Source organism: Temnothorax longispinosus, chromosome 2 (assembly GCF_030848805.1).
Source record: "Temnothorax longispinosus isolate EJ_2023e chromosome 2, Tlon_JGU_v1, whole genome shotgun sequence".
Taxonomy (NCBI): domain Eukaryota; kingdom Metazoa; phylum Arthropoda; class Insecta; order Hymenoptera; family Formicidae; genus Temnothorax; species Temnothorax longispinosus.
Window position 1 is genome coordinate 13,009,654 of NC_092359.1, and position 14,895 is coordinate 13,024,548.

General features: G+C 28.9%; 2 protein-coding genes across 4 annotated transcripts in view; one reads left to right on the top strand and one right to left on the bottom strand.

Annotated features, from left to right (window-relative positions):
* The window catches only part of LOC139809026 (uncharacterized), a 34,552-nt gene that overhangs the window by 18,541 nt on the left and 1,116 nt on the right, over positions 1–14,895 (top strand). The window contains exons 3-5 of one of the 3 annotated variants that reach the window (XM_071771624.1): positions 6,919–7,039; positions 7,284–7,465; positions 10,552–10,641. In XM_071771624.1, coding sequence (XP_071627725.1) covers positions 6,919–7,039; positions 7,284–7,465; positions 10,552–10,641 — 393 coding nt within the window. Of the gene's footprint in view, positions 1–6,918; positions 7,040–7,283; positions 7,466–10,551; positions 14,892–14,895 lie in introns of those variants that run through there. The other 2 variants (XM_071771623.1, XM_071771625.1) reach the window with 2 other exon arrangements.
* Positions 1–14,895, bottom strand: part of Ercc1 (DNA excision repair protein Ercc1) — a 42,832-nt gene that overhangs the window by 4,387 nt on the left and 23,550 nt on the right. The window lies entirely within an intron of this gene.

Below are 14,895 nucleotides of genomic sequence, written 5' to 3' on the forward strand. Positions count from 1 at the left end.
CAAATTGAAATATAAAATATAAAATATAAACCAGTAAACTATTCATTTTTCTATAACTGTACCTTAACACTTTTATATACTTAATAATAATAAGCTGAATCAATTGGTTTAAAGAAAACATTGTTGTTTGCAAAAAAATTATGTAATTTCCAATATTCAACTTTATGCCTTTTTGCAAAGCAACAATGTGTTTTCTTTATTGATTCATCTTATTACTCTGTACATAAAAGTGTTAAGCATAGTTATCAAAAAATGAATAGTATACGAGATATTTTATATTTTATGTCAAAATGAGCCAAAATAAAATATGAAATATCTTGTAAACTATTAATTTTTTGATAATTGTACTTTAATACTTTTATATGTAAAAAAATTTTTCTTTTTTGTAAAAATCTTTTAGGTCTATGTTTTTCGCAATTTTTGTTACATTAATTTATACAAAATGTTGCAAAAAAGGGTGTAGAACTTATAGGGTAGATAACTAAATTCACTATCATTTTTTTACTTTGGTGATACCGATGACGTTTATTTACATTTTTATTTTCCAGATGTAAGTAATTTTTTTACCTAAATCAAATATTTAAATAATATTTCATATTAAGGTATTAATTGTAAGATAAGTAATTAAAAAATGAATATTTATGAAATATTTCACATTTGAAATATTTTGACATAAAATATGAAATATCTTATTATAAAACTATTCATTTTTTTAATAAGTTTAAAATTAATATAAAAAATTAATACTTTTATATGGATAATAATTAAAGTAATCGTTTTATGTATAAAAAAATATATTATACACTTTTTACTTAATTTTATCTATTTCCTAAATCTTGAATCAGTTCTTTAAAATGTGTTATGAATATAAATATGTTGTATAAAAGAAATATTATAAAAAAGGAATTATAAAGATTTATTTAATATTTGTAAATTACTCTTATAAATATACACCATTCATATTTTAATATATTTCAATATAAATAATTTACGTTAAATCATCAATTATGTTTTTTTAAATAAATAATTTTATCAGTAGATCAATATTTCGATAAATTCTATATCTCAGGAAATATGTTTCATTTTCTGCTGCTTTTTGACATCAATATGACATCAGCAATAACATATGTTTTATTCGTATTCCCTTATATCTACGCTCTTGCTTGCTATTTCGAAAATAAAAGTCGACCTCGTAATAGAACACAGCAAAACCACCAAGAAAGCTCCAACATTACGATAACGCAAGTATATCCATTGCTATTACATTCTTATTTATTTTTATTGCTCTACGTGCGTCTCTTTTTCTGCGAAATATCCGCCTCGTGATCTCATACCTCGAACTTCGAAAATACGCTTTCTCTACCTTTCAAGATAGAAAATAAAACAATAGTATCCATAAAATATAAAGAATCTATTCATTTATTTAAAAAAGAATAGCTTTTAAAAAACAGATTATAGAAATGTTAAATTACATATTTTATATAAAATACATCAAATATTTTATTACTTAAAAAAATATTAGATGTAATATATAATATATGATGAAATAACTATAATAATAAAAACATAAAAATTGTACATATATTCTTACAATAGTTTCTTACATTTTATTTCTCATAATTTTAGCGAAAAAAAATGTTTTTGACAAAAGTGATTTAACTTTGAGGATATAAAATAATGACACTTGCGTGAATTGGATACTTATTTTGTTAAAGATAATGTTAAAGATTATGTTACACAGTTACCTCAAATCTTTTGTAAAAGATATTATTTATTTTTTATTGCATATATTTATAGCAGAGACCGAGTGGGTTTCTTAAAATAGTATAATTATACCTTTCATCCGTAAATATTTCCTAAATTATAAGTTGTGGAAATTACTATACTATCGGCTAATTCGTATTGTCTAACTAAAATATGTCACGTAAAGGATGTATGATCGAATTTACATTTATATGTGTGTGTATGAATGCAGTGTAGATGTGTAGAGTATGGACGTGAAGTGATGAGGTGGATGGAAGGGATGAGTGCAAAAGAGTAAATCATATAATATGTGCGTGCGCGGGATGATTCCCTCATTTGTATCACCTAAGACAATGCTGTTCAAGATTTGTAATTCTGAGCATTGATTGAAGTGTGTCGGCGTTTACGTCTATTGATTTTCTTTTTCTATCTCCATTAAGAAAAAAGAAGGCAATAGGCATAAACACTGATATCAGTCAATATCCAAAATTGCAAACCCTTGGACAGCAACTGACCTAAGATATTAAGTTAATTTTAAGAATAAAACAAAATATTTTCATTACTCAGTTTAAAAGAATATTTATAGTTGATAGAATTTTTGTCATTTTTTGATATCTGAAAATCAGATACTTTCTTACGTTATCCGGTTTATTTTTTTACATAACGTTATGATCAATGTTATGGCAAATGTTTTAACTTAAATTTATATAATTAATTCAAATAATGTCTTGAGTAAAATTTACTTACATCCATTTCAATAGTTTTTCAGAGAACAGAGGTATTTTATTATCTAGTCATTGAAAAATATATCTCTCTTTCTCTCTCTCTTTCTCAAAAAAATATTAACTTTCTGTCTTCCTTATTGTTATTATTGCACAGATGTTCGAAATAGTTGCCCTAAACTTTAATATGTCAACGTAAACGGCGAAATAGTGGTAACAGATATCAGGAATGGTCAATGGAATTATATTAATATACATTGCTCTATTATATTGGCGCATATTTATAAATATTATAGGGTTTCCTAAATATTTTGAACACGAAGCAGTTTATAGGATCTTTTCTTCCTAAAATAAGTCATGGAATATTTCCTTTAATTTTTGGTACTTATACTTAGGAAATACTCTGTATTATGGGAAAACATCGATAAACATTGTCTTTTATTATACCCCATAAAAAAAATCTAAAGAAATAAGACCCAGAAATTATGCAGCTCATCTAATTGTACTTAAATTTATATTAACTTATCCCAAAGGAAAATTTTTGGTTCAGATTTTTCTTTCTCTTAATAATTTATACGCAAAACGCAAAATAATTGTCATATTGATGCCGCATTAACCCTCAGGGTACGGACTATAAAAAAGTTACGTTCCGTACGGACATGGGTTAGCCTAACCCGGTGACTTTGATTGACTGTATATCGGGCTGTAATTTGTCAATTAAAACACTTTTTTTTTCTTTGGATTGGAAATTTTCTCAAAAATACAATGGCGTTGATAGATTTATTACATTATTTGTTTAAACAAAGATACATTTGAAAATGTAAACCATTCTCAAAAAATTTTCATAAAAATTCATTTTTTTTCTTTTAAATTGCATAACTTTATGAAAAAAAAAGATATCGACATTTTTTAAGTCGCGTTTGAAAGCTAAAAAGTTGTTCTTTGAAATGGCTGAATTCGTTTTTTGATCCATTTCAAAAAGTATATTTTTTTGAACTATGAAAATACCCGTTTTTTTGCGATAGCGATATAACGTTACTTGCTTGATTTATCGTAATAACGCAAAAAAAAATATCTTAAAGTAAAAATAGTTCTTTTGGATGTTGTTGATTAGTATAATATAAATAAATAACAAAAATTGCATGCACGGATACGTTATGCTGGTATGCTACAGAGCATCATTTTGAGGTTAGAATGCACAAAAGTATATTAAAAATAGTAAATTATACATACCAGAATACTCTACTGCAGCAAATACTCGAAAAACACAAATTTTTTTTGTTTGAAAAACACGGATTTTGTAACGTTCCGTACGGACTGGGTGTAGACTACCCGAGTTTAATTTTCAAAATCGTATAACTTGAGCACCAAGCGTAGACTGACGCTGCCCCTTGGCGCTCACATAGTAGCTACCTCAAAAATTTTTCCCCCCGGTACGGACCCCCCTTATTCACTTCCTTTGAAATGGCGCTACTTTCAAAATTCGCTCGGGTTACGCTAACCCAGTCCGTACCCTGAGGGTTAATAAACTATTATTTATACATATGTACCTACTATAACACGTTTTCCAATATAATAGATACTAGTAAAATAAATAGATACAATAGTGTATATAACTAAATAAAAAATTAGCATATATTGCTCATTTAGTTGTACATCAAATTAATTTTGGAAGATTAAGGATAATTCATAATAATAAAGCATTAACAATCATACACCAGGCATTAACATTTCACTATAGCAGCTAGATGATTAATTTATCAAATCATCTCAGATTTTCTATGATAAAATGTTCCTTAAATTATATGTTCATGATTGGTAAAAGAGATTGATGGGTTGGCAAATAAAACAGTTTCAATAAATAATAAATTATTTAATAACTGGACTAGAGAATCTGGACTGAGATTGTATTCAATTCAGTTCCATAAAGTTCTTAGTGCAATGGTAACATTTATGAAATTTATTGCAATTAAGAATACAGACAACACGTTTATCTGATTAATATCGACATTACGGATGTAAGTCATGTGGACTGATTGTCGGATTTGCAATTACAACAATGCGACGATGTTTACAGACTCTAGAATTTCATGTTTCCTTTTACAAGGTTTTGAAATGTACATACTGATTGAACATGACCAGCTCAGATCGAACTTCTTCTGCATAATGATGCTTGCACAATATTTCTTTGACATTCCTCCTAAATTAATAACATTTCAAAATTTTTCTTCGATTATAAATTAATAAATTTTATGCTGTTTTGAAAGCATGATGCTATTCACTCTGACATAGATAATATAATTAATAAAATGACAAAAGTTAAAAGATTACCAGAAATTAAATTAGAATATGTTCTAAGACATTTGCTTCGATTCAATGATAGGGTGTAGTAGTATTATATTCAACTTTAATCAAAAAAGAAAATTGATTAGTCCATATATATGTGGACCAATTTATTTCTTTATGCATATGTTTATGCACCTATGCAAGTTTGTCTGGATAGACCTATACACTGAGAAACCTATTTTCGTTGAATCAACTAAATTTGGTTAACATAACCAAAATTATATCCAACCAAAGATTTTAGTTCATTCAACAAAATAGGTTTCTCAGTGTATAGGTCTATCCAGACAAACTTGCATAGATGCATAAACAAATGCATAAAGAAATAGATTGATCCACATGTATCAAGAGACACGGTAGTGTCTCGTGCCAAGTACACGCAGAGCGAGACCGACCGTGACTCTTTTACGCGACGCGACGGGTTGCGAGTACCCGAGATGTTGAGATCTCGATAATGAGTGAACGGATCAAGTTCTAAGTAGGCTTGATCGATAGCTTGGGGTCCAATTAGGGGGGGGGGGTTTCTCTCATAATATTCCGCTACGTGCCCTACGTGCCCTACGAGCGGAGATATTGCGACGCAAAGTCAAAATGTGAAAAATTTTATTTTAAGATACTTCTTCTTCTCCTAACGCCGACGTCTCAATATTATTATGATTATTAGAAAAATGTCACTTTCACTTTTTCGACGCTGGCGGCACAGGTATCGCCATTTTCGATATCGCGCGCGTATTTCGAAATATTTCGATAGGCTTATCGGTCAAGAGGAAGATTTTTATTTAGGTAAATTAGGTATATATATAATATATATTGAGTTAATTGCTTCATGTTTATCTGGAGAGATTTTGTATCCTTATTACATCGTATTACCACCGCTGCCGGAAAAGAAGGTTCTCTACGCTTGGCAGAAAGTGTCGCTAGGGAATTTTTAAGTCGATTCTTATGAATCAAGCTTGAATTCGATGTCTAGGTATCCCAGGTTGCCGATGACGAGGTCCAGATAGTGCGCTTTATAGTTTTCGGTGTCCAGGTATAATAATACGTTGAATTCGATGTCTACGTGTCCCAGGTTGCCGATGACGAGGTCCACATAGTGCGCTCCGTAGTTTTCGGTGTCTGCGTGTATTAATACCTTGAATTTGATGTCCACGTGTCCCAGGTTGCCGATGAAATTTAATTTTTTGATAACTCTATTTTTTAAAACGTTAATTATCTTAGAAATATTCAATCCTATATATCGAAAAATGACTTGGTTGAAATTTATTAAAATGAATTATATGATGTATATATTCTTTTTAATTTCTGAACAGTTATGTATAATTGAAGTTTTTAATCTACTACTAACGGATGTATTTTGACTATTTATTTAGTCCGAGTAATGCCGAATTCAGATTATTACAAAAACTTCAATAGGTAGAACTTCTTGAAAAAAAATCTTGCCATGCTTCAAGAGGTATAAAAAATTTCGTAATTTCCGACAGAATTTTTACGAAGTTGTTTTTAATTAAAAAAAAGCGAACTTTACGAAAAATAATTTTTTCCTCTTTAACATAACTTTAACTGTATAACACAACTTTAGACTGTCCAGAAATTAAAAAGAATATATACATCATGTGATTCATTTTAACCCGAACAAATTTCATCCAAGTCATTTTTCGATAGGATTGAATATTTCTAAGATATTAATGTTTTAAAAAGTAGAGTTACCGAAAAATTCAATTTTTACACAAAAATTACACTATCGGAAATATTGATCATAGACCCAAACAAAAAATACGTGTCTCTCTTTTTCAGAATGCTTCTCGGAAAAAAATTGTCAAAATTATTGGAATAGATCAGAGTCAAAACATAAAAATTTTAGCGAGAATGCCCCTAATACAATACAATAAATAATAATACAAAAGTTTAGTATTTATAGTATCATTCAACATTATATATAATGTTGTTTGAACGTTCCCAGGTAGCAAGATGACGTCTAAGACATCTTAATGGCGTATTATTGAAGTTAAAGAAGTCATTAAGACGTTATTAATATAATTAATATATACTCATTTGACGTATTACATCACTCTGCTACCTAGATTGATATTGCATATAATCTTTGTTGCAGCAACAGGACAAAAATTCGACTTCGAATACCAAAAAAAGAGTATAGATAATAAAGATGGTGTGGAAGCAATGTGTAAAGCAGAAGGTCTTTATCCTCAGCCGACTCTTGATATCTCAATCAAGTAAGTTGTCTTTGTAAATACCGAGAAATCTCAATATGTTACAAAATTTGAAACTTTAAATTATTCATATTTATTCTGCTTTTAAATTGTAAAAAAATTAATATAAATTTAATTAATTATAAATTATATAAAAATTATAAATATAAAATTCTGAAAAAAACTATTAAATCTACTTATAACAAAAGACGTAATTTAAATAAAATATGAATTGTTATAGACATATAATAATAGACAACATTTATAGGGATATTCCAGAAAAGAAAACTTCAAAACCCACAGTGACGCTCCGCGAAGATGGATTGTATAATATTTTATCACGAGTAGACTTTCTAGACGAAGAACTACCAGAAGCTGCAGAACTCAAATGCATCCTTGACATCCCGAGGACAAATTACAGTATGACCCGAAAAACCATTTACTATTCTGGTTAGTTATATATCTTTCATGCTTTAATATATTTCTACTAATTATAAACAATTGCTTCTACTAACTTGCCAGTTTACATTAACTTTTGATGTCAACTCATAATGAATGAATAGCACGATTGCAATAACTTTGACGATGCAATTTAATAATTATTTTTAATTATATTTATGTCAAAAAAATGCAAAAACGTTTAGAACGCAATAATTTTTGGTTTTTGTATAATAAACACTATTAAATATATAGAAAATATAGACATTTTTGTATCAAAATATGTTTATTATTATAGTTTTTTAATATTATATACATATAATAAAATTATATTCAATCTATAGAGGGTTGTATATAAAGGAAAAGATGCAATTGTGAAATTAAAGAGCAAAACTATCTATGTAAAATATATTTTTTTTCTCTTATGGCTGGTTACATTTTGATCAATTTTTATAAAAAATAAGTATTTTCTGAATTATACTTTGAAAAACTCAATTTTTTGCATTTTTGATTACAAGTTTTGTAAGTTTTGACAAATCATCATTTTTTAAAATCTTATCAAATTAATCCGTTTGTTTCTTTTACATCTATTTATTTCTTTACACACTTTATTGTAATAATTCATTCTCTTTTTCTGTGTCCATTTCAAATCAAAACAAGTAGAGAATGCTGTCAAATCAAATAAAAATTTCACACAAATTTTTTAAATTATTGTTTGATCATCCATTTGTAATTCAGATAGCGAGAAGATTATATATACGTTACGGGCAAAGTCCGCATAGTGTGCAGTGTCGGCATTGCCCGGGCAATGTCAGCATTACACAACGCGACTGGGCAAAGTAGTTTATTAGCGGACATTGCCCGGTTTGATGTGGGCAAAATTGACACTGCCCATCCAGCGAGGGTAATGCCAGCAACTATTATCACATTGCGGACTTTGCTCAATTCCATGTGGGCAATGTCGACAATGCTAAATCTCCGTGGACTAACAAGCTGCGCTAAATGGACATGTCATCAGGCTCAAAGACCGACGCTCACTAAACGAAAAAGCCGACCACAACGCGTTGTGGCATATTCAAAAAGGCCACAACGCGAAATTCGTATCGTGGCACTATCAATAACGCTCACAACGCGTTTTGGCAATGTGAAAATGCCACAACGCGTTGTGGACACTTATTGATGCAGTCATGACGCGATGTGGATGTATTTGATTACATGCATGAACTTTCCACGCGTGAAAAGTTGTAAACCTATGTGGCAACTCGTCTCACGTGGAAAGTGTATGCGTGAAGGCAGTAGGTTCCGTCCCCCTGCGGGAGGCTCCACTACCGTTAAACTAGACACATAGGCCGGTATTCATAGTCGGTTCTTATATTTAAGACCGTCTTAAGTACAATCTTAAGATGTCATTAACCTATCACAAAGTCGTATTGGCATCTTAAGACATTACTTAAGCCGGTCTTAAAATAAGAACCGATTATAAATACCAGTCATAGTATGCCTTGCAAAGTACATGCGTGGACTTTCCACACGTGTAAAGTTGTAAACCCATGTGGTAACTCGTCTCGCGTGGAAAGTGTACGCGTGGAGGCAGTAGGTTCCGCCCCCTTGTGGGGGGCTCCAATACCGTTAAACTAGACACATAGTGTGCCTTGCAAAGTACATGCGTGGACTTTCCATGCGTGGAAAGTTGTAAATCCATGTGGCAACTTGTCTCGGTGGAAACGGAGCCCCTCCTCTGCCTACATAAGGCTAACTGTTAATTTTCGACATTGCCCACTTGGAACCGAGCAAAGTCCGCAATGTGATAATAGTCGTTATTGACATTGCCATCGCTGGATGGGCAGTGTTAACTTTGCCTACATCAAACCGGGCAATGTGCTAATAAACTACTTTGCCCAGTCGCGTTGTGCAATGCTGACATTACTCAGGTAATGTCGATACTGCACACTATGCGGACTTTGCCCGTAACATATACATATATTAAACTTTTTTAGATATTTAGACATATCCGCAATCATTTTGTGGAATTCAAAGTATGCAGATAACAATCTATTCCTTTTTAAATAAAAAATTTATTTTACTTTATTTTATATTGGTAATTTTTAAGTTCTAGGAAGGATGCAAAAAATTACCAAATTGTAAAGTCCAAATAAAAAAAATTTATTCTGCTTTTCTCGAAATAAGAAAAAATTACCCATGTATAAATATAAGTATATAAATGTAATAATTGTATATATAAGATAAATTACATATTATATATAGAATATTGTATAATCTAACCACAATTTTTGTAAAAAAAACAATGTAAAAATTAATTATTTTTCTTATTATTTTCCTATATATATACAGACAAAGATTATATAAGAGGAAGAAAACATATATATTGATATATTTTATATATATATAATTATATGTATATATATATTTTTTTATACAAATTTGTTACCGTATAAAACAACTTTTTGTAAGTTATTTTTTCTTTTTAGCACAATAGTATACTTTATATATATAATTTTCTTACTTACACGCGTAAAATCTCTTATTTACAATACAATTTAAAACAATAATTTAAAACTAATCTATTAATATATTGATATCAAGATGGAAGAATATCTTATAAAGACTGACTTATCGGGCTCTTCTTAGATTGCCGGAGCACGATAATAAATATTCCAGTTTTGTCGATTCTGTAATCCTTGCTTTTTTAATTTACTTAACTAAATACAATTTAATCTAACTTATCTTTTGCTAATACGCATAATGTATAAAATTTATAATATTATTAAATTAATATTAATAATGACGTTAATTTTGTATTCTGACTTCTATATTTGCATATAGATAGCCCACTATATATTCTATTTTTGTCAATAACCGCAGCATAAATAATCATAGAGCAGTATATAGTTTTTATAATTATTTTTAGCGTTTATAATATTTTTGAAAAGCATCTTCATATCGCATCGCCAAGGTTATCAAAATTATCAATTTTTTAATTATTGAACTGTTTAATTAACTCTAAAATAATTAAATCTGCGCTTAGATTAGACAGAATATGCATAGAAATGTCTATGCTTGGTTTTTGTGTTATGCAGGAACGGCTACTACTACATCTGTTACAACCATACCACAGCATAAAATGGATATCCAGGCCCTAGACAGCTCAAAGGCCAGTAATGGTGGTGGTAAGATTGAATCAATCGTGAAATTTATTAGACATATATATATATATCTGACATTGAATCATCAGCCAGTAACCATCACCATTATTTTTCGAATCAAGGGCCTTCAGAATTTTGATAAAACCTGTCTATTCATTTCATGCTCGTTTTTTGAGAAGTCTTTGAGAAGCATACTCTAAAGAATTTATCTATCAATTCTTATTCATTAATCAATAGCATATATAAATTTTTAGGATATTATAATTTTTTTTATGTTACAGGCAGTTACAGGTTTTTTTTATAGAATCTCTCTTATTTCGCTCTTTTCGAAAAGTGCTCGATCACTGTTCATTATTCAATTGAGATATTTCCATTTAATTATAAATTTCTCATCGCTTTTTGCTTAAAAACTTTAATGGCAAAATTGATGAATGCTTTTGTTAATTTTTCTTATTTAATAGTGATAATATAACGTAAGTTATTTTATACAAAACTGTGAATGAAGTCTTTGCTAATTAACACTGCTATTTCTTTTTGTTTCAAGTTCTGTGTGAATATTAATAATACTCGGGTATCGTGTATTATCCAATAAAAGTCAAAACGGGCAAAAGCCCATTAGTATTATACCTTTCAGCGGAGAATTATCCTCGCAATATTAACACCCCTATATACATATACTAATGTCTATGCATTAATGCATATGCATTCCGCTCAAGTGGCCTTCATTATGGTTATGCATATTTATGAAACTCACCCGCGGCCGTTGTAACGCGCTCAATTATTGGCCCCATTAATTTTAGGAAAATGTTTAAACGCGAAAAACACTTTTCGTTATATTATAAAATTAAAAGAAAATTAATTATATAATTAAGAGAAAAACGAAGACATAAGGCATTTTTCCTCTTTTCATTATATTACTGTTATATTATCAAATTATGGAATGCAATATTTTTATTTTATAGATTTGTTAATCAATAAGAAAAATGTTGTCAAATAAATATAAAAAATAAATAGTAATTAATTTACAATTTATTACGTTAAAGCAGTGGTTCCCAAGCTTTTTTAGCCTAGTGCAAACTTCTGAGAATTGGGTATTAGTTACCATCCCCTCCCTGATCCCAGCTAAATATAATAAACATGTCAAAATCAGCGACAATAACCTTTATATTACATTGTATACTTATATTCAATCTTTTCAAACTAAATAATTATCAGCTGTACATAAAACATTAATTGAACTAAAACAGATTTGTTTACATTTGAAGATTTCAAAATGTGTGCTAATTCTCTAATTACATTATTTTTCGTGGAACAACGTTCACCTCAGGTGCAACATATATTATACATATCTATGTTATTTATTTTAAAATTATTAATTGCATACTACAATTACTTTTAAAATTAATTATTTCAGTAGAAATGTGTAATTAATTTACCTTAAATAAATAAAACCTAAAAATATCCTCCTATCACCTCTTTACAATTTACTGCTCCCTGAAAACCAAAAACGCTCCTTGAGGGCGATAGCGTCCAGGTTGAGAACTACTGCGTTAAAGTATAATCTAATTTTGCTGTTTTTATCAATCTTACTTTTTCTTTTGTTTTCGTTAATTCTATTTTAAAATACATTTTTATATACAAAAATACATTCACTTTTCTTTCTTTTTCCAATTATTAAGCAATTTGTATGGATTATAGGGTAACTCCGGTATATACGCCGCACCTAAGAAAAACTTAATTTATTGAGTACTATTTAATATGTTTAAGGCAAATGAATACCAATAAAAACTTTATACCTACTTGTCTACTAGTATAAAAAAATTAGAAATATAAAATATTTATTCTTTGTAGATATTTGACAAAAATAAACTTTTAGAAACCCTTGCATTTTTGCCATATATCCCATAAAGGTGGGATAAATGATATTCTTAGGTGGAATATACGTCTTATAAAAAATTACAAGTACCTAATATTTATAAATGAGACAATAAAATGTCATAATAAGTTATAAAATGTGTGTAAAAAATTTATTAAGGTGTAAGAATGATAAACAAATTATAAAACTGAAAAATTTTAAAAAGAAAATAGACGAACGATAGATGCATAAAAAGTTATTGTTATATGATCCAAAAAAAAAAGAAGGAAAAAGAATACATAAGAGATTTCGATTTTTACAGAGTGTTTGTACTATGGCATAAATCCCGCACGCTAAAAATGCCATATACCTATCCTAAACAGGTGGGATATACAAGATATCAAACTAAACAAAGAATACAAAAACTATGCACTTGTATTTTGCTGTATTTCATCCTTTACTATCCCTTTACACTTATGTATCATGAAATAACCATTAAATCTTTTACACTGTTTACAGTAATCATTTTATGTAGGTCGTAACATATAATAGCTCGCTACTTACTACGTTGAAAAATCGATTCAACTCATGACGGTTTCATTAACATTAACAGTAAAGAACTGAAATTACAACACAATGCTAATGTGGCTTAAAGATACATAATAGAATAATTGCGAGCAAATACCTTTATTCCTTCTATTTTTTCTGACGTAAATCCCCGCGCGACGTAAGTGTACCGGAGTTACCCTATATATATATATATCCAAGCTATATCGATCTAAAGACACTCTTATTTGTGTGTAAAAAAAATATATATATATCGTGTTATTATGTGTTATTAAAAAATATCGTATTTTAATAACACACAAATAAGGGTGTCTTTAGATCTATTGTATCATCTGCTAATAACAGATTTTTCAGGTATTCCGGATAAAGATCTTAATTTGTGAAAATATTATATAAAGATATTATAATTTTTTAATAAAAAACACGTTTGAAATTGACTAATCAGATTGCTCAAAACTCTCATATTCAGATATGACATATTTAACTCCTAGATTCCTAACTGCGGTAAATACCGGATCTTACTGGTATAATTTTGATTGGTATTTCTTTAACATTAGGGATTGGTAATTTTATTGCTAGCTAACTCTCTTAGTGAGAAAGTGAGATTATGTTATGTGCAAAAACATTCACAGTGCATCTATTTATATTAAACATGAATTTATCTTATATTTAGGTACAGTGAACCTTTCATGTCATACGAAAAAAAATGTAATTTTGTGAAAGCACAGAAATATTTAAAAAAGTATTGTATGTTCTCTTAAATGTGATACAGACTCTGAATATATTCCTAAGAATTTTTCTTATCAAGAGACACCCGTTAGTACGAGATAGTTCTCATGCCAAGCACACGTGCAGCGCGAGACTGCTCCGTGTATTTCTACGCGAGTATGAGCGTTGCGAGTATCCGAGATTTTGAGATCTCAATAACGACTGAACGGATCAAGTTCTGAATAGGATCAATCAATAGCTTGAATTTGATTTATACAAGAAGTAAGTTTTTATTTTTCCTCTACGTGCCCTACGGGTGGAGATATTATGACGCAAAGTCCGAATCTGGAAATTTTTATTTTATTTACGAGGTAAAAAATATTAATATTTCATTTTTTATGTAAAATAAAAAAATTAATTTTTTTTAAATTAATATTTAAAATATTGATTTAGTAATATTTTTGAAAAAATTTTTGTGCAAAATAAAAAACCTTTGTATTTTTTTATTTACAATTATTATTAAGATTTTGCAAAAACGTATTATTTTTATGAATGTTACTCTATGAACTTGGGGTCCGCTATATACCCCACACTTAAGGAACTATGTAAGTCAAGTTGTATCAGAAGTTTAAGGGTTAAAAATTAATATAATTTATCGATCAATATTGATTAGAAATATCGTTTGAAAAAACATCGTTTGTGATAGATTTCATATGGTAGCTTTTGATAATTCGATGCCTATCTCATTCTAACATCAATATTTCGTAATAATTATATTACTATATACACATAATTAATATTACTAGCATACGCAATAAATTAATTAACGCAGATAAATAAGACAACATTGAGAAGTGTTTTCAATATTATTATAAAATCATGTCAATATTATGTATTTAAAAAATAAACGTCTTGAGGCACTAATTGATCATGTGCTATATTGTGCAATATATTTCCTTGAATGTGCGAGCTTTGGGCAATGTAATCAGCCAAATTTAAACGTTTCTCATTTGAAAGTTATTATAATCTCGACATTTTAGTATTAGAATTTTTATTCTTGAATAACCTCAAGAATCTGTCATTACCTGATGTGAGACACTGTATACTATATGAAGAATATTTTTGGACTTATATGTGCTGATCTACTT